Source organism: Ascaphus truei, chromosome 7 (assembly GCF_040206685.1).
Source record: "Ascaphus truei isolate aAscTru1 chromosome 7, aAscTru1.hap1, whole genome shotgun sequence".
NCBI classification, from domain to species: domain Eukaryota; kingdom Metazoa; phylum Chordata; class Amphibia; order Anura; family Ascaphidae; genus Ascaphus; species Ascaphus truei.
Window position 1 is genome coordinate 24789193 of NC_134489.1, and position 24780 is coordinate 24813972.

At 48.2% G+C, this 24780-nt stretch overlaps 1 protein-coding gene across 1 annotated transcript; it reads left to right on the forward strand.

Annotated features, from left to right (window-relative positions):
• Positions 1-24035, forward strand: FTCD (formimidoyltransferase cyclodeaminase). Its single transcript, XM_075607396.1, has 14 exons — positions 1-272; positions 448-631; positions 4129-4257; positions 5580-5668; positions 12265-12444; positions 13527-13664; positions 13992-14123; positions 16107-16168; positions 16685-16814; positions 16900-17061; positions 18812-18855; positions 19290-19428; positions 23474-23569; positions 23860-24035. Exons 1-14 carry the CDS (start codon positions 219-221, stop codon positions 23941-23943), a joined length of 1623 nt encoding a protein of 540 aa, XP_075463511.1. The 5' UTR covers positions 1-218; the 3' UTR covers positions 23944-24035.
• Positions 24036-24780: the final 745 nt, after the last annotated feature.

The following is a 24780-nucleotide window of genomic DNA, read 5'->3' on the forward strand; positions in this document are numbered from 1 at the left end:
TCTTAACCAGTGAGTTAATTAGTTAATCAGAAACGCCTGGATTGGGGGACGGTTTTAAAGAATCCACAAGAACAGCCACATCTGAGTGTGGTGGGTCAGTGACTGTGAGCAGAAGCTTAGCAAGTGTATTTGGAGGGGCACTGAGTGTAAGCAGAGTATCGGCAAGGTTTAAGTGGAGGACACGGAGTGTTAGCTGAGGGTAGCTGTATGTGCTAAAAATGTCCAAGCTGGTGGAATGTGTCCCAAACTTCTCAGAAGGGAGAAGCAAAGAGGTGAGACTATTTTGCAGGGTTCTAACTGATCACTGGTTCATTTGTAAATGTGCTTTCATTGCAGCCCAACTCTGCCCACAATTGCTGTGCAATGTGGCTGCCCTCTCGGCTATTCCAGTACTGAGACATACACCCTGCCCCCCCACTCCCACCTCTCACCGTATTGCCCCTGCAGGTCATCGACGCTCTGGCCGCAGCTATCTCTCAGACAGGGGGCTGCCGCCTGCTGGATGTGGACCCTGGTGCCTCTACTAACCGCACAGTGTTCACCTTTGTGGGGACCCCCGAGGCAGTCGTGGAGGGGGCTCTGAGTGCGGCACGTGTGGCCTTCCGGATGATTGACATGCGCAAGCACACAGGTGAGTGTAGGGGTGTGTGTATCTGGCAGTCAGAGTGGAGGGGTGGGTGACTATCTGGGAGTGTGTGTTGGGATGGGTGAGTTGGGGAGAGAAGACCCCCCATCATTCTGTCTCGCTGACCGCCCCCCCATCATTCTGTCTCGCTGACCTTCCCCGTCCCCATCATTCTGTCTCACTGACCTCCCCCGCCCCCATCATTCTGTCTCGCTGACCTCCCCCGCCCCATCATTCTGTCTCGCTGACCTCCCCCACCCCCATCATTCTGTCTCGCTAACCTCCCCCGCCCCATCATTCTGTCTCGCTGACCTCCCCCACCCCCATCATTCTGTCTCGCTGACCTCCCCCGCCCCATCATTCTGTCTCGCTGACCTCCCCCACCCCCATCATTCTGTCTCGCTAACCTCCCCCGCCCCATCATTCTGTCTCGCTGACCTCCCCCACCCCCATCATTCTGTCTCGCTGACCTCCCCCGCCCCATCATTCTGTCTCGCTGACCTCCCCCACCCCCATCATTCTGTCTCGCTAACCTCCCCCGCCCCCATCATTCTGTCTCGCTGACCTCCCCCGCCCCCATCATTCTGTCTCGCTGACCTCCCCCACCCCCATCATTCTGTCTCGCTAACCTCCCCCGCCCCATCATTCTGTCTCGCTGACCTCCCCCACCCCCATCATTCTGTCTCGCTGACCTCCCCCACCCCCATCATTCTGTCTCGCTGACCTCCCCCGCCCCCATCATTCTGTCTCGCTGACCTCCCCCGCCCCCATCATTCTGTCTCGCTGACCTCCCCCACCCCCATCATTCTGTCTCGCTGACCTCCCCCACCCCCATCATTCTGTCTCGCTAACCTCCCCCGCCCCCATCATTCTGTCTCGCTGACCTCCCCCGCCCCCATCATTCTGTCTCGCTGACCTCCCCCACCCCATCATTCTGTCTCGCTGACCTCCACCGCCCCATCATTCTGTCTCGCTGACCTCCCCCGCCCCCATCATTCTGTCTCGCTGACCTCCCCCGCCCCCATCATTCTGTCTCGCTGACCTCCCCCGCCCCCATCATTCTGTCTCGCTGACCTCCCCCGCCCCCATCATTCTGTCTCGCTGACCTCCCCCGCCCCCATCATTCTGTCTCGCTGACCTCCCCCGCCCCATCATTCTGTCTCGCTGACCTAGTCCGCCCCATCATTCTGTCTCGCTGACCTCCCCCACCCCATCATTCTGTCTCGCTGACCTCCCCCGCCCCATCATTCTGTCTCGCTAACCTCCCCCGCCCCCATCATTCTGTCTCGCTGACCTCCCCCATCATTCTGTCTCGCTGACCTCCCCCATCCCCATCATTCTGTCTCGCTGACCTCCCTCGTCCCCATCATTCTGTCGCGCTGACCCCCCCCATCATTCTGTCTCGCTGACCTCCCCCACCCCCATCATTCTGTCTCGCTGACCTCCCTCGTCCACATCATTCTGTCTCGCTGACCTCCCCCGCCCCCATCATTCTGTCTCGCTGACCTCCCTCACCCCCATCATTCTGTCTCGCTGACCTCCCCCGCCCCCATCATTCTGTCTCGCTGACCTCCCCCGCCCCATCATTCTGTCTCGCTGACCTAGTCCGCCCCATCATTCTGTCTCGCTGACCTCCCCCGCCCCCATCATTCTGTCTTGCTGACCTCCCCCGCCCCATCATTCTGTCTCGCTGACCTCCCCCGCCCCCATCATTCTGTCTCGCTGACCTCCCCCGCCCCCATCATTCTGTCTCGCTGACCTCCCTAGTCCCCATCATTCTGTCTCGCTGACCTCCCTCACCCCCATCATTCTGTCTCGCTGACCTCCCCCATCCCCATCATTCTGTCTCGCTGACCTCCCCCATCCCCATCATTCTGTCTCGCTGACCTCCCCCGCCCCCATCATTCTGTCTCGCTGACCTCCCCCGCCCCCATCATTCTGTCTCGCTGACCTCCCCCGCCCCCATCATTCTGTCTCGCTGACCTCCCCCGCCCCCATCATTCTGTCTCGCTGACCTCCCTCATCCCCATCATTCTGTCTCGCTGACCTCCCTCGTCCCCATCATTCTGTCTCGCTGACCTCCCCCGCCCCATCATTCTGTCTCGCTGACCTCCCCCGCCCCATCATTCTGTCTCGCTGACCTCCCCCGCCCCATCATTCTGTCTCGCTGACCTCCCCCGCCCCATCATTCTGTCTCGCTGACCTAGTCCGCCCCATCATTCTGTCTTGCTGACCTCCCCCACCCCCATCATTCTGTCTCGCTGACCTCCCCCATCCCCATCATTCTGTCTCGCTGACCTCCCTCGTCCCCATCATTCTGTCTCGCTGACCTCCCTCGTCCCCATCATTCTGTCTCGCTGACCTCCCTCGTCCCCATCATTCTGTCTTGCTGACCTCCCCCGTCCCCATCATTCTGTCTCGCTGACCTCCCCCGCCCCATCATTCTGTCTCGCTGACCTGCCCCGCCCCCATCATTCTGTCTCGCTGACCTCCCCCGCCCCCATCATTCTGTCTCGCTGACCTCCCCCGCCCCATCATTCTGTCTCGCTGACCTCCCCCGCCCCCATCATTCTGTCTCGCTGACCTCCCCCGCCCCATCATTCTGTCTCGCTGACCTCCCTCGCCCCCATCATTCTGTCTCGCTGACCTTCCTCGCCCCCATCATTCTGTCTCGCTGACCTCCCCCGCCCCATCATTCTGTCTCGCTGACCTCCCCCGCCCCATCATTCTGTCTCGCTGACCTCCCCCGCCCCCATCATTCTGTCTCACTGACCTCCCCCGCCCCCATCATTCTGTCTCGCTGACCTCCCCCGCCCCCATCATTCTGTCTCGCTGACCTCCCCCGCCCCCATCATTCTGTCTCGCTGACCTCCCCCGCCCCCATCATTCTTTCTCGCTGACCTCCCCCGCCCCATCATTCTGTCTCGCTGACCTAGTCCGCCCCATCATTCTGTCTTGCTGACCTCCCCCGCCCCCATCATTCTGTCTCGCTGACCTCCCCCATCCCCATCATTCTGTCTCGCTGACCTCCCTCGTCCCCATCATTCTGTCTCGCTGACCTCCCTCGTCCCCATCATTCTGTCTCGCTGACCTCCCCCACCCCATCATTCTGTCTCGCTGACCTCCCCCGCCCCATCATTCTGTCTCGCTGACCTCCCCCGCCCCCATCATTCTGTCTCGCTGACCTCCCCCATCATTCTGTCTCGCTGACCTCCCCCATCCCCATCATTCTGTCTCGCTGACCTCCCTCGTCCCCATCATTCTGTCGCGCTGACCCCCCCCATCATTCTGTCTCGCTGACCTCCCCCACCCCCATCATTCTGTCTTGCTGACCTCCCTCGTCCCCATCATTCTGTCTCGCTGACCTCCCTAGTCCCCATCATTCTGTCTCGCTGACCTCCCCCGTCCCCATCATTTTGTCGCGCTGCCCTCCCCCCCCCCATACAGTTCTCATTGCCTGTCAGAGGTTATTGCCTGACCTCTGACCTTTTGGCGGGTTATAGGGGAGCACCCTCGCATGGGAGCGCTGGACGTCTGTCCCTTTATCCCTGTCCGGAACGTGACGATGGCAGAGTGTGTGACCTGTGCAAACCACTTTGCAAAGAGACTGGCTGAGGAGCTGCGTGTACCAGGTGAGAGGGGACACATGGGGTCAGGGGTGGACGTGAGGGTACCAGAGGAGGGGGGTGGTGGGTGGGAAACATGTGGGGCTCTGGAAGAGGGGAAACGTGGTGGTGAGACAAACGGGAGGAGTACAGGTCAGGCAAATAGGGGGGGGGAGGAGAAAAAAAGTGAGAAACAAAAGCTCAAACCCAAACACAAAAAAATAAAAATATATATCATATGCATATCAGTGTGTGTGTGTGTGTGTGTGTGTGTGTGTGTATAAAAATAGTGAACAATAACAGTGATATGCAAATAAATCAAGTGCTCCAAACCTTGATGCTACCAATACTCACGGTCTCCCAACCGCTAGAAACCAAATGCAACCAAAAAGTATACCGCGCAAACTGGATGGCAATATACTAAGTGAATAAAGTACGTCCATGAGGGAACCCCTGAGAAAGCTGTAAAACGGGCGAAACGCGTTGGGAACTGACACTCCGAGGCCACCGTGCCTGCAGCCGAACCAGTAGCTGTCCCAGGGCTCCGCAACGCCAATGCAGAAGTGGAGGACCGGGGAAGCCGTGAGCACTGTTGGGAGCGGACGACGTGACCGGAGTGGGTGTGTGTCAAAAATCCCTCGCTGTGTGTTACCAGCGGGGAAGGTGCGAGTTTGTGTCCTTTCTCCTCTTTGTTGTGGGTCACTTTAGTAAAACCTATGACATGATGTCGTTTTGCTTTTTCTTTGCTTGATGTGGAGGAGGAGGATATACCAATATACCCAGTGTGTTTCCCCATGGAGGAATTTGATGTGCGAGACCATTGTAAATCTTGCCTTTCCATTTCATTTTGCATGGGTTTTATTCACTTGCTATATTACCATTCAGTCTGCGCCATATACTTTTTGTTTGTAAATGGGGGGTGGGGGGAAGGATGTGGACTGAGAGGGTTGTGGGAATGAGGAACCAGGGAAGGGACATTTGGCGGGGAGACACACCTTAAAGTACTGTGGGGGTAATGGGGACCAAGTGAGGGAGGGCCTGGAAGTGGAGAGACATGGGGAGGGGGGTGGGGGAGAAACATGGGCACTGTGGGTAAGGGCTGGGGGGGGGGGGGCATGTGGGGACCGAGGGGGTTGAGGAATAAAAGAAAAGGGACAAGGACAGGGGAGTACGTGGGAGCTGTTGAAGTTACGGGGAGCGGTTGTAGGGGGAGTTGGGTAGCTGTTGTATGGTACTACAGGTGGAGTTAGGGAGTCTGTCTCCTCTCCTCCATATCTTGGGGCGTCTCTATCATTAACGCCTTCTGTGCTGAGCTGAAGTGGGTCATGTGGCTCTCTATTTTTTATTAGTTTATCTGTACGGAAAGGCGGCTCGGAGTGAGAGGCGCAGGTCCCTTCCGGCTGTGCGGGCTGGAGAGTACGAGGCGCTGCCCACCAAGGTACCTGAATATAGCGCTGGCTGTGTATACAGGGTTTTGTGTGTGTGTGTGTGTATAGCACTGGCAGTGTATATAGGGTTTTGTGTGTGTGTGTATAGCGCTGGCAGTGTATACAGGGTTTTGTGTGTGTGTGTGTGTATAGCGCTGGCAGTGTATATAGGGTTTTGTGTGTGTTTGTTTGTGTGTGTGTATAGCGCTGGCAGTGTATACAGGGTTTTCTGTGTGTGTGTACAGCACTGGCAGTGTATACAGGGTTTTGTGTGTGTGTGTGTGTATAGCACTGGCAGTGTATACAGGGTTTTGTGTGTATGTGTGTATAGCACTGGCAGTGTATACAGGGTTTTGTGTGTGTGTGTGTGTGTGTATAGCACTGGCAGTGTATACAGGGTTTTGTGTGTGTGTGTGTGTGTGTATAGCACTGGCAGTGTATACAGGGTTGTGTATGTGTGTGTGTGTGTGTGTATACTGTAGCACTGGCAGTGTATACAGGGTTTTGTGTGTGTGTGTATAGCACTGGCAGTGTATACAGGGTTTTGTGTGTGTGTGTATAGCACTGGCAGTGTATACAGGGTTGTGTATGTGTGTGTGTGTGTATAGCACTGGCAGTGTATACAGGGTTTTGTGTGTGTGTGTATAGCACTGGCAGTGTATACAGGGCTGTGTGTGTGTGTGTGTGTATAGCGCTGGCAGTGTATACAGGGTTTTGTGTGTGTGTGTGTATAGCGCTGGCAGTGTGTACAGGGTTTTGTGTGTGTGTGTATAGTGCTGGCAGTGTCTACAGGGTCTTGTGTGTGTGTGTGTGTGTGTGTGTGTATATAGCGCTGGCAGTGTATACAGGGTTTTGTGTGTGTGTGTATAGCACTGGCAGTGTATACAGGGTTTTGTGTGTGTGTGTGTGTGTGTGTGTATAGCACTGGCAGTGTATACAGGGTTTTGTGTGTATGTGTGTATAACACTGGCAGTGTATACAGGGTTTTGTGTGTGTGTGTGTGTGTGTATAGCACTGGCAGTGTATACAGGGTTTTGTGTGTGTGTGTATAGCACTGGCAGTGTATACAGGGTTGTGTATGTGTGTGTGTGTGTGTGTATAGCACTGGCAGTGTATACAGGGTTTTGTGTGTGTGTGTATAGCACTGCCAGTGTATACAGGGTTTTGTGTGTGTGTGTGTGTGTGTATAGCACTGGCAGTGTATACAGGGTTTTGTGTGTGTGTGTATAGCACTGGCAGTGTATACAGGGTTGTGTATGTGTGTGTGTGTGTGTGTATAGCACTGGCAGTGTATACAGGGTTTTGTGTGTGTGTGTATAGCACTGCCAGTGTATACAGGGTTGTGTATGTGTGTGTGTGTGTGTGTGTGTGTGTGTGTGTGTATAGCACTGGCAGTGTATACAGGGTTTTGTGTGTGTGTATAGCACTGGCAGTGTATACAGGGTTGTGTGTGTGTGTGTGTATAGCACTGGCAGTGTATACAGGGTTTTGTGTGTGTGTGTATAGCACTGGCAGTGTATACAGGGTTGTGTGTGTGTGTATAGCGCTGGCAGTGTATACAGGGTTGTGTATGTGTGTGTGTGTGTGTGTGTGTGTGTGTGTATAACACTGGCAGTGTATACAGGGTTTTGTGTGTGTGTGTGTGTGTGTGTGTGTGTGTGTGTGTGTATAACACTGGCAGTGTATACAGGGTTTTGTGTGTGTGTGTGTGTGTGTGTGTGTGTATAGCGCTGGCAGTGTATACAGGGTTTTGTGTGTGGATATGGAGAAAAATTGGGCACTGCTGATAGTGGAAAATGAGGCTGGTCATAGGTAAAATGAAAAACTTTATTGGGGCATAAAAGAAAAACAGCACAAAATATCCCCTGACGTGTTTCCTGCCGCTCAGGGCCCTTTCTCAAAGGGTTTTGTGTGTGTATAGCACTAGCAGTGTATACAGGGTTGTGTATTTAGCACTGGCCGTGTATACAGGGCTGCGTATAAAATGCTGGCAGTGTATATAGGGTTGTGTATATGTGTACATAATGCTGGCAGTGTATACAGGCCTATGTATATGTATAGGAGGAAGAGAAAAAAACGAAGCACTGGTTCCACTAGAGCTGAATAAACACAGAGGTGCGTTCCCAATAATAAAAGTTTAATGGACCAAAAATAGCACAACAACAGAACACCTACGCGTTTCGGGCTTGTGGCCCTTTATCAAGGTGACAAATTGAAAATTGTGAGCAGTGTTGGGAGAGGGTGGGGCTAAAGGGGTACTCTCAGAACGAGGTTCATGTTTGTAGTTTGTGTTGCGTTTCGCTAATAAGTTAGTAGCACACCCCACAAAGTAATCATTGAATGCATTTGCAATGTCAGTGGGATTTGTCAGGGTGATATTACTTGGTTGTTGATGGTTAGAAGGCTGGAATATATTGTTGATAACTTTCCAGAAGTTAGCTGGGTTTGATGTATTCTAGTGAAGATTGTCAGAGTAATATTGTGCTTTTGTGTGTCTTGTTTGCATGTTGCACATTCGGATACCGAAGAGATTACACAAGTGCTCCTCAAATTAAAACAAAGCAGCCAATGTGGACCTGACTTACTACAATCCAAGTTCCTGAGACTTGGTACCCCAGCCATTGCCAACCCAATTGCTTCCCTAGTCAACTCTATCCTGTCTGCAGGCCATATCCATAAGACCTGGAAAACTGCCAGAGTTGTCCCAATCTTCAAAAGTGGGGACAAAAACTGTCTCAAACTACAGGCCAATCTCTCGTCTTCCAATACTATCCAACGTCATGGAAAAATGTGTTCACTCCTAATTAAGTGATTACTATACCAAGACACATTTCCCTAGCCATTTCCACTCTGGCTTTCGCCCCAAACACTCCACTGTAACTACCCTACTAAAAGTTTGCAATGAGATCCAGTGTGGAATGGAACGGGAACAACTCACTGGTGCAGTATTCCTAGATTTTGCAAAGGCTTTTGATACTGTTGATCATGTTATCTTGCTTAACAAACTCCAGTGCTCTGGAATAGGGAAGCATGCTTTAAACTGGTTTCAGTCCTACCTATCAGGTAGATCCCAAAATGTGTATCTCAGGCTCTAACTCCAACCCCTTGGATATCACCAGTGGTGTCCGCAAGGCTCTGTTCTGGGGCCCCTACTCTTCTCAGTGTTCATCAATGATCTTCCTACAGCTTGTAAGGAAGCCTCAATACACATGTATGCAGATGACACAATCTTGTATGCACGCAGCCCTAGCCTCTCTGACCTTCAACACATACTTCAATCTGACTTTTTGAGACTTTAAAATTGGATTTCCCAAAACAAACTGTTTTTAAACACTGACAAGACTGTAACAATGCTATTTGGGACCAAGGCAACATTTTTAAACTTCCAATGACTGAGCTCCAGATCTGAACCAACGCTAACACCACCCTAACTCCTGTTACTAGTTTTAAATACTTGGACATATGGTTTGACTCCCATTTAACATTTGGGATGCACATTGATACCCTGACATCCAAAATCTATGACAAACTAGGGGTACTTTACAGGAACAAATCCTCCCTAAGTCTCCTGGTCAGAAAGCGTATTGCACAGCAGATGTTAATGCCAATTATCGACTATTGGGACATAGTGTACGGCTCGACACCCCAAACCCACCTTAGCAAACTTGATACCCTCTACAATTCAATATGCCGTTTTGTTCTACAATGCTACAACACACATCACTGCGAAATGCTGAAAGAACTAGATTGGTCATCACTTGAGTCTAGGCGCAAAGTTCATCTCTCCTTTCTTGTTTTAAAATACTTTCTGGGCAAGCTACCCATCTATCTGCACAAGCTCCTCACCTCTACCACATGCAGCACTTATCATCTGAGATCTGACTCCAAAAGATTGTTCATGGTCCCAAGGCTCAACAAAGTATCCGGCTGCTCCTCCTCTTACCGTGCACCCCAAAACTGGAACAATCTACTGAAGACTCACAACCACCACCAATCTAAGGTCTTTCAAAATTAAATAAGTCTCACAGTTTAATCTGGTCTGTAACTGTTACATACGCCTACAATATCTATTATCTCTAACTCTGCATGCAATGTCTTGTATATAATCTATACCCTGTTCACTTATGTAACTATGTATTTGTAATCATGTATTAGTGTCATCTTAACTCTATGCCCAGGGCATACTTGAAAACGAGAGGTAACTCTCAATGTATTACTTCCTGGTAAAACATTTTATAAATAAATAAAAATAAATAAATGTATTCTGGCTAGATGTGGTACTGCTCCAAATAACTGATGTTGCAAAATATGGGAACACTTGCTATTAAAACAGTATGTCCACCCCATTTTTACCCCCTGGAAAACTTGTCAAAATACTTTTGTAATAAAAAATAAGTGAGATGGAAGTGATACATTTTTATGGCTAACTGATTTACAGAGGGCAAGCTTTCAGGAACACTCTCATCCCTTCGTTATGCCAATTACAAAGAAACTTATACAGTAAGATATACTTCTACAGGGCACCATACATTAATAAACTGAAAATGCATCTGTAAGGCCGTTCCATAAGTGCGGGGTAACAGCCTCAGGCGAGGAAACTCACACATGTGTTAAACAATTTCTTCAAGGTGCAGGTCTCCTCAAAGAGGGAGAGATACAAAGCAGAGGTCTACTCACAAGTTCATGATGAAATTCTCCTTTTAATGTGACAGCCAAGAACAGTGGAAAGACAACGTTTCAGGTCCCATATGGACCTTTCATCACCTGATGGAAGGACCTGAAACGTTGTCTTTCTTGGCTGTCACATTAAAAGGAGAATTTCATCATGAACTTGTGAGTAGAGCTCTACTTTGTATCTCTCCATCTTTGAGGAGACCTGCACTTTGAAGAAATTGTTTGAATGTAAGACTGTGTCATGCAAATGGTTGGTCCAGGGGTGGCCAACTCTAGTCCTCAAGGGCCACCACCACCACGTTGGGTTTTCAGGATATCCCTGCTTCAGCACAGGTGGCTGAGCCACCTGTGCTGAAGCAGGGATATCCTGAAACCCCAACGTGTTGGTGGCTCTTGAGGACTAGAGTTGGCCACCCCTGGGTTAGTCACACTAATGCAGTATGGTAATGAGGGGAGTTAGTGGAGGTGTGACGGGTGTGAGCATTAATTAAAGTCTGGAAGAAGGATGCAGGCACACGGTCTTAATCTTCATCAAATGTATTGTGCCAGAGAAACCAACGTTTCGGCAGTACAGGGCGGCCTTTTTCAAGGTGAGGGTTGAAAGTTTAAGACCGTGTGCCTGCATCCTTCTTCCTGCCTACTTACCTTGGAACCCTTAGATTTCCCTGAAGCAAGAGCACCGGCAGCTAAGTACCCCCACCTCTACACCGGTTGAGTGCGTGTACTACCCTCTTTTGCTGCATTAGTTAAAGTCATGGAATAGAGAGAGGTAATACATAAGATAGCAAATTAGTCAAATCTAAAAAAAAAACACGAGTGGTAGAATACTTCCATAGAGGATACTATAACCTGAATCCAAGCGTATACCAAACACCATGCAGATTTGTAGCATACCAAATATTTGCATGAGTTTATAGTCCCACGTTTTGTTTTTGTCTTCTGTGTTGTAATGTTTTCCTCCAATCGGTGACTCTCTTCTCGTTAATGCTGTGGCCGGTGCTGAATCAGTGTTGTCCCACTTGTGATAGTGTGTGCATAGTCACCTTTTTATCTCTGTGCTTTCCTGTGCCGCCTACATACATTCCTGTGTTGGAGCATTTAATGCACGTGATGGGATGGAAAACATTGACCTACGGGAACAGAAGTCAGGGATTTTGTGGTCTTCATTTGTTTGTGGAGTTGATGTGCCACAGAGGTTTTTGTGAAGAGCAAAGAAGGGTGGGGAGCCGTGTTGGTCTGTTCTGCCATTTATTAACAAACGAGGGGGAGTAGGGGGTATGTTCCCTTTTATTGGATCGACAAGTAGTTGATGTAACAAGCTTACAAACCTCTCGGGGTAAAGGAAGCTTGTTACCCGATGAAGGCCCCTGAGAGAGTTGAAAGCTTGTAACATATCAACTACTTGTTGGTCCAATAAAAGGGATCGTACTACCTACTCCCTCTCCCTCCTTTGCTACTACAAACATGAAGACTACACAACCATGGACTTTACCTGAGCGTCATCTGAGATCTATCTTATGAGCATGAAATTCCCCAATAGTGGAATGTACAGTATGTAGGTGAAACGGGAAAGACCCTGAGGTGAAAAGCTAAATATGCGTCACTAAACTATTAAGTTAACACCCCTGAAGAAGGGCCCGCAGTAGTCCTCATCTTGCACTCTTTTTAAATATTAGTTAGCAGGGATCACTTCTACCTTTTTTTTTTTTAATTTTTTATTATTGTTTTGTTCCCATTGCCTTATTTCCCTGTCCACTCTACAGGGTAATATGGTACCACCCGCCTATTTATTGTCATAGTGCACGTGTCATACAATCCTGGTCCCCTCTGTGTGATAGTGTCCATGGTCACTGACCCCTGGAGGTGCCACGCAGTCACCATCTCCTCTGTGCAGGTACCAAATGGTTACTGTCCCCTGTGTCTGTCCATCCAGCTGCAGGCCCCTGAGTGGGCTCCAGATTTTGGGGCCCCCGTCTTTGTCCCCAGTTGGGGCGCCACAGTGAGCGGTGCTCGGAAGTTCCTGATTGCGTACAATGTGAACCTGCTGACTACCAAGGAGCTGGCGCACCGTATCGCGCTGAACATTCGGGAGGGGGGTCGCGGACCAGGGCAGGTGAGGGGGAGAAACCAGGGGGCCATGGGCTGAGGCAGGCGAGAGGGAGGTGGGTGGAGATCAGGGGGCAGATGTGGGAAGATAGGGCTAATGGAAGAGAGGGCAGTGCATGCAGGGGGTAGGTGAGAAGGGAGGGTGGAAGGTGTCGTGGAAAAACTCAGTTCCACACGTGTCTTTAGGTAAGCAATTTAAATAGAGACTTTTATTGCCAACAGCTGCTAGCAAGAGTGCATTTAATACAAATCAAAACATTGCTGTCTGAAATAAGTCATAAGCAATCTAATTTATACCCCAAAATGGGAGCAGGCATGCATAATTTCATGTCAGTGTATACAGTATATTACTTTAATTGGGCGTCTCATTTCTTATCTTATATGATGCCGTTAGTGGTTATACATTTGCTAGCAGACTAAACACAAATAAATACTTATGATGCCTGGCCACCTTATCTCCTCTTCCCCCCCTACCCCCCTTCAAGGCTAACAGCTGTATATCTCTGGCCTAACTCTACAAAGAGAGAATTAACAGATGGGCGCCCACCTAACACAGAAAAGGACACATTCGGCACATTAGAAACGTGAAGGGAAGCTCAAAGAAGAAAAACTTCCTTCCCATACAGTATACGCTATTCCCCTGCTACCCATAGTATACTGTAATACAAAGCATGGCTTTTCCTATAACTTATAAAAAGACAAAAGCCTGGTTATAGCTATGCATACGTTAAGAATATGAAAGTATTATACAGTACTTCCACAAAGGGAATACAAGGCAGGTATGGAGGGCTAGAGCGGGGGAGAGAAGAGTAGGGGGAAAAGACGGCAGAGTTAGGGCTGGTATATCCATGAATAAATGACCCTCTCCCTTATCTCCACACCCCCTCTCTCCTTACACCCCCTCCATTCCCCCTCTCTCCTTTCTCTACCCCCCACCCTCTCGACATTGTCTCCTCTCCATTCGTTCCCTCCCCCATGCCCGCTCCCCTCTCCCCGTTCCACTCGTTCTCTTTCTCACCCTCTCGTCCCGTTTGCTCTCCTCTCCCCTCCCCCCTTCACTTTGTGTGTGTCTCTCTCCCCCTGCCCCAGTCCGGGCGTCTCCAGAAGGTTCAGGCTCTCGGGTGGTTTCTGCAGGAGGAGAATTTGGCTCAAGTATCAACAAACCTGCTGGATTATGAAAGGTGTCCTCTGCACATGGTGTATGAGGAGGTGCGCAAAGACGCAAAGGTACTTCCCAATAATCAGCCCCCAAGTATACAGCTGCTCCTAATACACAGGGTATATGAGAAGGTGCACAGGGATGCCAAGGTACTTCATAATGTACAGCCCCTCCTAATATAACCCCTAAATCCTACAGCTCCCCCAATGCACACGGTGTACAGGGATGTCCAGGATATCCTTGATACTGCCTCCCCTACCCTCTTCCAATATACAGCCCTCCCAATGCTCATGGTGTATATGGAGATGCGCTAGAATGACCAGATACTGCTGATGTACACCCACATCAAATATACAGCCTCCCCTTTAAATATGCACTCCCCCCTCTCGTTCCAGGAGTTGACGCTTCCTGTACTCGGCTCTCAGTTGGTGGGTCTGATCCCCCTCAAAGCTCTGCTGGACTCGGCCGAGTATTATATTCAGCAGGAGAACTTGTTTGTACTGGAGGAGGAGCACAAAATTCGACTGGTGAGAGATCGCCAATCCCACACATGTGACACGTGAGAGATCACCAATCCCACACGTGTGACACGTGAGAGATCACCAATCCCACACATGTGACACGTGAGAGATCACCAATCCCACACGTGACAAGTGAGAGATCACCACTTCCCCTGCAGAAAATGGCTAGTGAGCGAGAACCACTTTCCCTACAGAATACGCCCAGTGACAGGTCACCAATTCCCCTACAGAATACGCCCAGTGAGAGGTCACCTCTTCCCCTACAGAATACACCCAGTGAGAGGTCACCTCTTCCCCTACAGAATACGCCCAGTGAGAGATCACTACTTTCCCTACAGAATACGGCCAGTGAGAGATCACCACTTCCCCTACAGAATACGGCCAGTGAGAGATCACCACTTCCCCTACAGAATACGGCCAGTGAGAGATCACCACTTCCCCTACAGAATACAGCCAGTGAGAGATCACCACTTCCCCTACAGAATACGGCCAGTGAGAGATCACCACTTCCCCTACAGAATACGCCCAGTGAGAGATCACCACTTCCCCTACAGAATACGGCCAGTGAGAGATCACCACTTCCCCTACGGAATACGGCCAGTGAGAGATCACCACTTCCCCTACAGAATACGGCCAGTGAGAGATCACCACTTCCCCTACAGAATACAGCCAGTGAGAGATCACCATTTCCCCTACAGAATACGCCCAGTGAGAGATCACCACTTCCCCTACACAATACGCCCAGTGAAAGATCACCACTTCCCCTACAGAATATGGCTAGTGAGAGATCACCACTTCCCCTACAGAATACGGCCAGTGAGAGATCACCACTTCCCCTACAGAATACGGCCAGTGAGAGATCACCACTTCCCCTACAGAATACGCCCAGTGAGAGATCACCACTTCCCCTACAGAATACGCCCAGTGAAAGATCACCACTTCCCCTACAGAATATGGCTAGTGAGAGATCACCACTTCCCCTACAGAATACGGCCAGTGAGAGATCACCACTTCCCCTACAGAATACGGCCAGTGAGAGATCACCACTTCCCCTACAGAATACGCCCAGTGAGAGATCACCACTTCCCCTACAGAATACCCCAGTGAAAGATCACCACTTCCCCTACAGAATATGGCTAGTGAGAGATCACCACTTCCCCTACAGAATACGGCCAGTGAGAGATCACCACTTCCCCTACAGAATACGGCCAGTGAGAGATCACCACTTCCCCTACAGAATACGCCCAGTGAGAGATCACCACTTCCCCTACAGAATACGCCCAGTGAGAGATCACCACTTCCCCTACAGAATACGGCCAGTGAGAGATCACCACTTCTCCTACAGAATACGGCCAGTGAGAGATCACCACTTCCCCTACAGAATACGCCCAGTGGGAGATCTCGCGCACCCCCAACAGAATCAAACAGGAGAGTTCCCTACATCTCGATTCGGCGCATGTTTGACCAAATAGGCTTCTTCCGGGATGGGAATTTGCTGTTCCAAACTGGAAATATTCAAAAGACAATCAACAAAACATTAACCTTTACCATTCCTTCACAACAGAAATAAGCAATGTTATTACTCGGAAAGTAATGTATAGAATAGATAGAGCCAAAAATGAAGACAAGAGCTGCTCCTCATTAATGTCCATAGGGCGTAATGTATACAAGTATATACCCACCAGATCTCCCACTGTAATGGCAAATCAGTCAGATCACCACACTGTAGGTAACTGGGTAACTAGCCATACATGTGCTTTCTATTTACTTCCTACAATGCTTTGATTATAAAGAAAATAAAAAGGTTAGGATAGGGGGCTCGTAGTACTTGCCTATTTGCCTTATATCCTTTTATCCGGACATGCAGCTCCGTCACATTATTCATACGTCTTATTTCGGCTATATTTCAGTTGATGGTCCTCCCACGTTGTGTTGCTGAAGTCTGGATAGTGTTACTGTGGTGTATGTTAATGTGTGGTTGTGTTGCAGGTTATTAACCGGCTGGGTTTGGATTCCCTGGCTCAGTTTGATCCTCGGCAAAGAATAATTGAGTGAGTGTCCGGAATCTCTGCATGCCCTTTCTGGGGATCACTCCCTCCCCCCCAACTTTTCATGGCTCCCCCCACGCGGTCACTGCTTCTCCCCACCTTGTACCTCTGCCCTCCCTGCCTTACCCCTCTTATGTCTATCCCCAGTAGTTGAAGTACCATGACTTTATGTAATAGTTCCACTCTATGTAAAGAATAATTCATTTAATTGAGGAAGTCTCTCCTCTCCACCCTTTATTCTCTCCCCCACTCCCTCCCCCCTACCTTTATTATCTCCCTCTCCCCTTAATTCTTTCCCTCTCCCCCGCCCCTCCCCTTTCTCCCCCACTCCCTCCATCCATTCCCTCTCCCCCCCGCCCCTCTATTTCTCTCTCCTCCCCCTCCCTTCCTCAATTCCCTCTGGCGCCCCCCACCCTCCATTCTATTTCCTCTGGCGGCTGCCCCCTCCATTCCCTCTCTCCCTCCCCCACTCCCTCACTGTATTTTGCGAACCTTCTCCTGCTGGTTCTCCCCACCCAGGTACCTGGTGCAGGATGACCTGTCTAGCAGTGCTCTCGTTACGCAGACTGTACGTGGGTTTGTGCACAGTGTGCGTGCTCGCTCTGCCACCCCCGGAGGGGGCTCGGTGGCTGCAGCCATGTCTGCCATGGTGAGTACCTCACACATGGGCAGCTTCGTGTGTTAACTCTCTCCCTTGCAGGGGGCAGCTCTGTGACTTACTCTCTCCCTTGCAGGGTGCAGCTCTGGGCTGCATGGTTGGGCAGATGACATATGGAAAGCGTCAGTTTGAGGCTCTGGATGGAGTGATGCGGAAGCTCATCCCTCCGTTCCATTGCGCTGCTGATCAGCTGCTCTCTATGGTGGACGCAGATTCCAGCGCATTTGGCAGCTACATGGTGAGCACTCTGTACTGGGCTCTTTCTCTGCACTCCCACCCCCCTTACTGTGTCAGGCTCTTGCTCTTCCTGCCCTACTTGCTGGGCCCCCCCATCTAATGTTCCAGGCTCTTTTTCCACCCTTTGCTGTGCTGGGGTTTCCCTCCCACTTTTTTTGCCAGGTATCCTCACCATTTGTGCCAGGCTCTTTTCCCAACCCCCCTCCCTCTCTCTGTGCCACGCTTTTCTGGGTTTAGGTGTCAGGTGGCCTTTCTTGGTTTCCAGCCTTGTGATGATGGTATCTAATGTAGCCCCTCCTCCTAAAGGGTTACTAGCTGGTTAGTGTAGGTTAGGACCCACCCAGTGTTACCATAGGGATGCTGACGTCATGGTAGCGTATTTAGGAGAGGGAAAGGGTTCTAGAGGAGGTTCCTTAAGGATAAGAGAAGAGGAGCCTCGGGGAGAGGAGATGGTGATACACCCATAAAACAGTAGAACAGACCAGGCCCCCCTTTATTTATGTTGTAGAGAGGGACTGTGCCCTTTAAGTTAGGATCCCAGAAGAAAGCTAATAGTCTAGCAGGACTCAATAATGGGAATGCGGCATGCCACAGAGTCTCCAGGATGTCGGCAGATTGGCTCTAACCGCGGATCCGCAGTAATACTCGTCTCCATCAGTATGAAAGTGGCAGTTCCCAAACAAGCCAAAGGTACCATTGTCAATTGCAAAGGACCAGCCAGGATCCATGTAATGGGCCTAGTGTAACCAGGGCAATACAAATGATTATTTTGAAGCAACAAAAGGGGCCTGGGTCTGACACCAGTAAAGCAACTAAGTCAATTGCAGCTCCGTTTGAGTTTTAAGAGTGGACCCTTGGGGAAGCACCCTATTCGTGTACAACTACTAATAAAATGGTACAAAGTTGTCGCATGAGTGCGGAATGTAGCCGTGCCTGGGGACAGGAATAAAAGACTGATGTTGTACTATAAAAGTTCCTGGCGCCCATTAATTCCATCCTTGCTACCTCATCGCCCAGCCGCCCGAATCCAGCACCCTGAGTCAAGGTAACCCATGCTGAGAAGCCATCAATGTTGTTTTGCATTCTACTGTATGTGCTGTCTGTTCTAGTTTGGGTTCCTATATTTGATATGCTCCCACACAACAACCTGTTACAAATCCATGGGACATGCACGTACCAGTCCTCTAATTAGAGATGGCCAAATGTTCGGGCGGATATAGATCTGCATCGGATCGGACGGTTCCTTTGGTCCGCGGATTTCAGCGGATCAATCTGAAAAAGGGGCGATTCGCGTTTCGCAGACTTTTTATTATTGCCAATGCACTCCGGATTCTGCAACCCGGGGACGGATTTGTAGAATCCAATCTGCGGATTCATCAATTCTTAAGAATCCGCCAACAGATTGCTGAATCCGCGGATTGGAGTCTACGAATCCGTCCATGGCGTTGTATCCAGTGGCGGTTTTTGATCCGCGTGGATTGGAACCGCCACAAATCCGTTTGCGGATTTTACACCGCAAAACGGATTTTGGGGGTTACATCAGCGAAAATCCGGGAAACGGATTGGGGCGGATTCGTACATCTCTACCTCTGATGTAATCTACTACATTCAATGCACAAAATACCGTAATACAGAATATGTGGGTGAAACATATCTTACTTGTGTGTGTATGTGTGTGTTTTATATTTGCATGCATTTACAATTGTATGTCTGTGTATTCCCTCTCATTCGCTCGCTCTCTATCCTGTCAGGCTGCGCTGAAGCTTCCCAAACGCACAGAAGAGGAGCAACAGAAGTGAGTTTCCGTGACTTGAATCTTCACACTAATCCGCTCTTCTCCATATAAATCCCTTATCCGTCAGTGTAAAGACTGAATGCAGCTTGTGAGCATTGTGCATGGGTGTGGCTGTTACTCTGCACACACCTGTACCACTCCCTACCCTGGAGGTCTGGACCGCTGAACCTGCCCCCCATTGAATACCTCTCACATTGTGCAATAAATAATTTCAAGAAAATCTCCAGTTTGGGGAGATAAATCACCGGGTGAAATAATGGGATTTAATATGAACAGGATGTGGTCATTGATGTACATCCTTGTTTCCTTCCCATGAGGCACTTTCACTGTCTCTACCAAGCCCTCTTCTTCCTCTTGTTTCTCTCACTCTTTCAGTCCCTTCCTCTGTCTCTCAGTCAGTGTCTCGCTCTTATGTTCTGTGGTCTCTTACCTAGACGCAGCACCGCCCTGCAGGAGGGTCTAAAGGAGGCTGTAGCGGTGCCTCTGGCTCTGGCTGAGAAGGTGAGCACGCTGTGGAGCCCCCTGCTGGAGCTGTCTCAACATGGGAACATCGCATGTAAATCTGACCTGCAGGTATCTGTCACATTCAGTTTCCCTGCCTGTCTCATCTATCCCCTAATAGAGCTGCCCCCTAGCAGGATGCAACCCACCCTCTGTCTACCAGAACCTATAGCATATTAAGATAAGTAGAGAAAACCGGAGCACTATCCAGAAAGAAAAAGGATCCAGAGGGGGCTCACTCATAAAAATATATATATTAGACTTTATTGGACCACACAAATGACCTCTAGCGAGGCAGCAAAACCCAACGCGTTTCGCGCGTATAGCGCTTCATCATGGTGTAATGTTGTGGTAAAAATCGGCATATTTAAATGATCTGGCGCACGCATGATGTCAGACGCTAAGACACGCCCCCATTACGTTCCTCCGCAAGTACCGATGAGCGTGGATTCCCATTGGTTTAAGGGAATCTAAGCAAGCAAAGCTTTATTGTTAAAAACAGAATGGGCAAGTAAAAGGTCTCTGACGTCATGCGCACTTGCGTATATGGTAACACGCCTCCTCCACAGTTCTGTGTAACCATAAACAGTTAATTCAAGGGAAAAAACTTTATTAATACAAAAAAAGGACAAATTAACTCTAACTGAAACGCTCAGATCAGCCGAAAGTGTGAAAAAAAAAACATAAGAGTAAAATCACATATAAATAAAAACTAAGCACTTAATGATATACCATACGACAAATGCAAATGACATGTCAGGAATAAAACAGAAGATTTTGAAGTTGGACATAAGGTCCCCACTATCCATAATGGCGGAGGGAAGGGACCCTGCCAAAAGCTGACGGTAATGGTCCACGTACCGTGACAGACCATCTCCCAAAGATCCAATGCTGGAGATGATGGGTCTCCCAGGAGGGGAGATCAGCGTTTTAAGGATCTTTGGGAGATGGTGGAACACGGCCGTGGTAGGATGAGGATTATAAATAAAATCTCTCATTTTCATTAAACACTCCAACAATTTTACCTTCCTCCAAAAGATCCCTCAGGTCCGCCATATATAACAGTGTGGGTGCCGATGGCAGCACAGCATAGGAGAGAGTATCCCCCCTTCCTCCCTTCCCTTATCTGCATTTTTGATAATAAGTTGTTAATTATCCTTGAGAGCGTTTTTAATGCTCTTTCTTCTCCTTCAGTTAAATTACTAACATGAGTATTTAAAAACCTATTGAACTGATAGCCTCTAGCTAAGGGAGAAAGATCTCGTTAAACAAGTTTTTCAAAAGTGGCGATCAAACTACCTTTGACAATATTTATCATCTTAATTTTACACATACTTATCATTATCACCAATTACGATATTTGGATCTCCTTTCATATGTAGATTAATCTTTGAAGATTCAAACAGACATTTATCGTAAAGATAATTCGAGGAACACCTACTTGAGAGCAGACAGCTGTCACCCTAAGACTCTCATTCGAGCAATCCCTAAGGATCAGTTTATGAGCGCTAAACGGAACTGCTCGAGTGATGAGGACTTCATGATACAATCTAAGGATATTTATAATAGATTTTTGGCAAGAGGGTATGGGCATAAAGACTTGGATGATATTCTAGAGGAAGTTAGCAGTATGGATTGGGATACACTCCTAATCAGAAAACCAAAGAGAACTTTGTCTAAACAAAATCCTTTATTTATTACACTGTTCAGTAAGCAGGCTAATCAAATAAAGAGTATTGTGAACAAACACTTGGAGGTCTTACGATTGGACCCAGTCTTAGGACCGGATCTACAGGCCAACCCCACAATGGTGTTTAGAAAAGCTAAGACAATAGCAAACTCTATCACCCAGCCTTTTTACAGTCCAGAAGCTTATACCAACCCTATCATCGAGGGGCTCATATAATTGTACTCACTGTCAAATGTGTAAACTAATGAAACCTACAAAAACTTTCCAATCTACGGTCACTGAAATGGTGTATAGGATCCATCAGTTCACCAACTGTATGATTCCCTTTGTAGGTTATCTACCCACCTGTGGGTGCGGCAAACAGTATGTGGGCCGCACCATCAGGGGTCTAAAGTTGAAAATGATGGAACATGTGAGGCTTATTCACAAAAAGGATTTGGATCATCCTGTGCAAAAACATGTTTCTAAATGCAGTAAGGGAGATGTCAAAAGTCTCACACTCAGCGGCATAGAGTTTATCCCCCCTCTAATTAGAGGCCTACTGGATTTTCACATTGCGGACTCAGGTCCCGCTCGGTTTGAATACAGACTAGGACCTGGTTCTGTAGTCCTCTGGGCTTTCACTGCTGATCCAGCCCTTATTGCCTGAACCTTGAATTAAATCTTGCACCCATATTTCATTGTGAATGTTTGGATCAAACTATACATTAGTGCAATTACATAGATATGTGGATATAAAGTATGCATTATACTACATTCATTTTCTTTTGATAAAACTTCTCCCTCCCCCCCACCTTTTTTAATTAATTACTTTTTCCATTTCATGCTATTCCTGGTTTATGAAACATATTGGGGGTGCACTATGTTTAATATTATTATTATTATTATTGTGCTGGGGAGAGCCCTCTATCATTATGTTTACTCCCAATATGTCTACACCTGGAATAGAAATGTGCTGCTATATTCTTGTAGTATCCTAATATTTTCTTCAACACTCTCTGTTTTGAGTCATTTTGTAGTTTGTGATTTTTTTTGTTAATAGTGATTATATAGCTTATGTAAAGATCTATATTTATCATCATACATATACACAATCTCTATTGATGGTACTTTTGCTCCTCATTTACTTTTGCGGGCTGTTATAAATCAGATTTGTATTGAAATATGACTAATGTTTCCAGCTTTCTGTATCAGCTCAGTAATTGTTCATACGGTTGTTCTGTATACACCTCTCTCTTTTCTATAGAAGTGTTTTTGACATGTCTGTGTGCCCCTTTGAGGTTTACATATTCTGATTTTATTCTCTACATATCTTTTTATTAATTGTTTATTATTTTTCTCTTTCGTTCTTATTATTCTTTTTCTTTTCCTTTTTCCCTTCCAACTTTCAGTTCTTTTCCGTTTTTTCCCCCTTGTCTATTCTTTTTTTTTTCTTCATTATTTTTATTCCTGACATGTCATTTGCATTTGTCGTGTGGAATATCATTAACTGCTTAGTTTTTATTTATATGTGATTTTTGTCTCTTTTTTTTTTTTCACTTTCGACTGGTCTGGACGTTTTTGCGTTAATTTGTCCTTTTTTTGTATTAATAAAGTTTTGTCCATCTAATTAAATGTTTATGGTTACACAGCCCTGTTGAGGAGGCGTGTTACCATATACGCAAGTGCGCATGACATCAGAGACCTTTCACTTGCCCATTCTGTTTTTAACAATAAAGCTTTGCTTGCTTAGATTCCCTTAAACCAATGGGAATCCACGCTCATTGGTACTTGCGGAGGAACGTAATGGGGGCGTATCTTAGCGTCTGACATCATGCGTGCGCCAGATCATTGAAATATGCAGATTTTTACCACATTACACCATGATGAAGCGCGAAACGCGTTGGGATTTGCTGCCTCGTTAGAGGTCATTTGTATGGTTCAATAAAGTCTAATTTTTTTTTTATGAGTGAGCCCCCTCTGGATCCTTTTTCTCTCCATGGACAGTGCTCTGTTTTTCTCTACTCGCCTTGCTTTCTACTCTCACGGATGCACATCATTGGGCCTCCCAGGACTGTTCCAGATCTCCAGAATAGTGAGTTCTGCTCATGTTGATACTATTGCTATTATACTAGTGGGTGAGAGATTATTTTTTGTGTCAGTAATTGCTGCTTGTGTATACCGACAGGATACACTAGACACTAGTCTCCCTATACCTGCTGCTGATATGGTATACTGGATTTATGGAGGTACCCCATTTTTTCATATATAAAGTATTGTACTGGATCAATGTTTGTTTTGTAGCACCAGACTCCTATATTACCTATAGCATATTAACACTTGTTGTTTCCCCTTAAAATTGCTAACCCCCGCTACTCAAAATAACACTGGGTTCCTCCTTTTCCCGCCCTCCCTCATCCCCCCCACCCCATCTGCGCCCCCCCTCAGGTGGCAGCAAAAGCTTTAGAGACTGGTGTATTTGGTGCTTATTTCAATGTCCTAACCAACCTGCGAGAGATAAAGGATGAGGAGTTCAGAAGCCGGGTAAGAGGGGCACCAAGTGACTGATCTGGGGGGGCATAGTGCCAGCTGCATAGAGGAGGGGAGGGAGAGGAGAATACATGGTTGGGTGAGGTCTGAGTGGAGGGTATTTTGGGTGTTGGGGTATGGAGGAGTGTTTCTTGGGTCAGTTGCAAGGGTTGGATGGAGAGTGGTTAGGACATTGGTGGGCAATCTGGTTAGGGTACTGGGTGAGGGGGGCTAGATATGGGGTGGTTGTGACTGGTCGGGGATGGGGGGGGTTTTCATTCACCTAATTTTCTCTTTCTTTACAGACTCGGGAGAAAATTTCCAGACTGTTGGACGAAGCGAAGAGTAGTGCGCAGTCCGTGTTGCGAATGTGCGAGGAGCGGAGCTGAGTGTGCGAGGGGGAACTGGGCATACAGGGAGCATTGGAGCTGCGTGTGCTCAGCTGTGCATGCAAGCAGGGGGGGGGGGGCTGAATGTTAAACAACAATAATCCTGAAAATGTGATTAAAATAGTCTTCCTGCACTCTGATTGTGCTCATTATTATCGTTCATTTGTGAAGCATCAACATATTCCGCAGCGGGGTACAGAGTGACATCAATTACATCAACAGGATAACATACAAATAAGGGCAAACAAGCGCAAACAGATACAGAAGGGAATGAGGGCGCTGCTCAGGAGAGTTTAAAATCTAGAGGGCATAAGAGGCAATGTTGAAACAAAAGGTATTGTCCAGCCACACAGCTGCATCTATTAAGGTTTGGGGTGTGGATGCTAGTGGGTGTTAGGTAAGTTGCGCAGCTGGTGCCAATAGGTTTGGGGAGGAGGTTGGATGTTAGAAGTATGCCAGTTAGGCTTCCTTAAAAAGGTGAGTTGTTTTAACGTCTGAAAGCTGGGGGAGAGTCTGGTGGTGCGTGGTAGGGAATTCCAGAGGGGGCAGCACGGGAGAAGTCTTGTAGGTGGCACTGAGAAGAGGTAATAAGGCAGGACGAGTGGTGGATATCATGGACAGAACGGAGGGGCAATTAGAGATATATTTCGTGATGAGGGCTAAGATGTAAGGAGGGGGAGGGGGGGCAATATTGTTGAGAATTTTTTAAGTCAGAGCTAGGGTTTTAAATGTAATTCTTTATAGGTATATGGGAAGCCAGTGTAGGGGTGAAAGTGGAAAGGGGGGTTATTTATTCTGATTCGGACATGTTAAGCTTCAGGTAATGGTGGGATATCC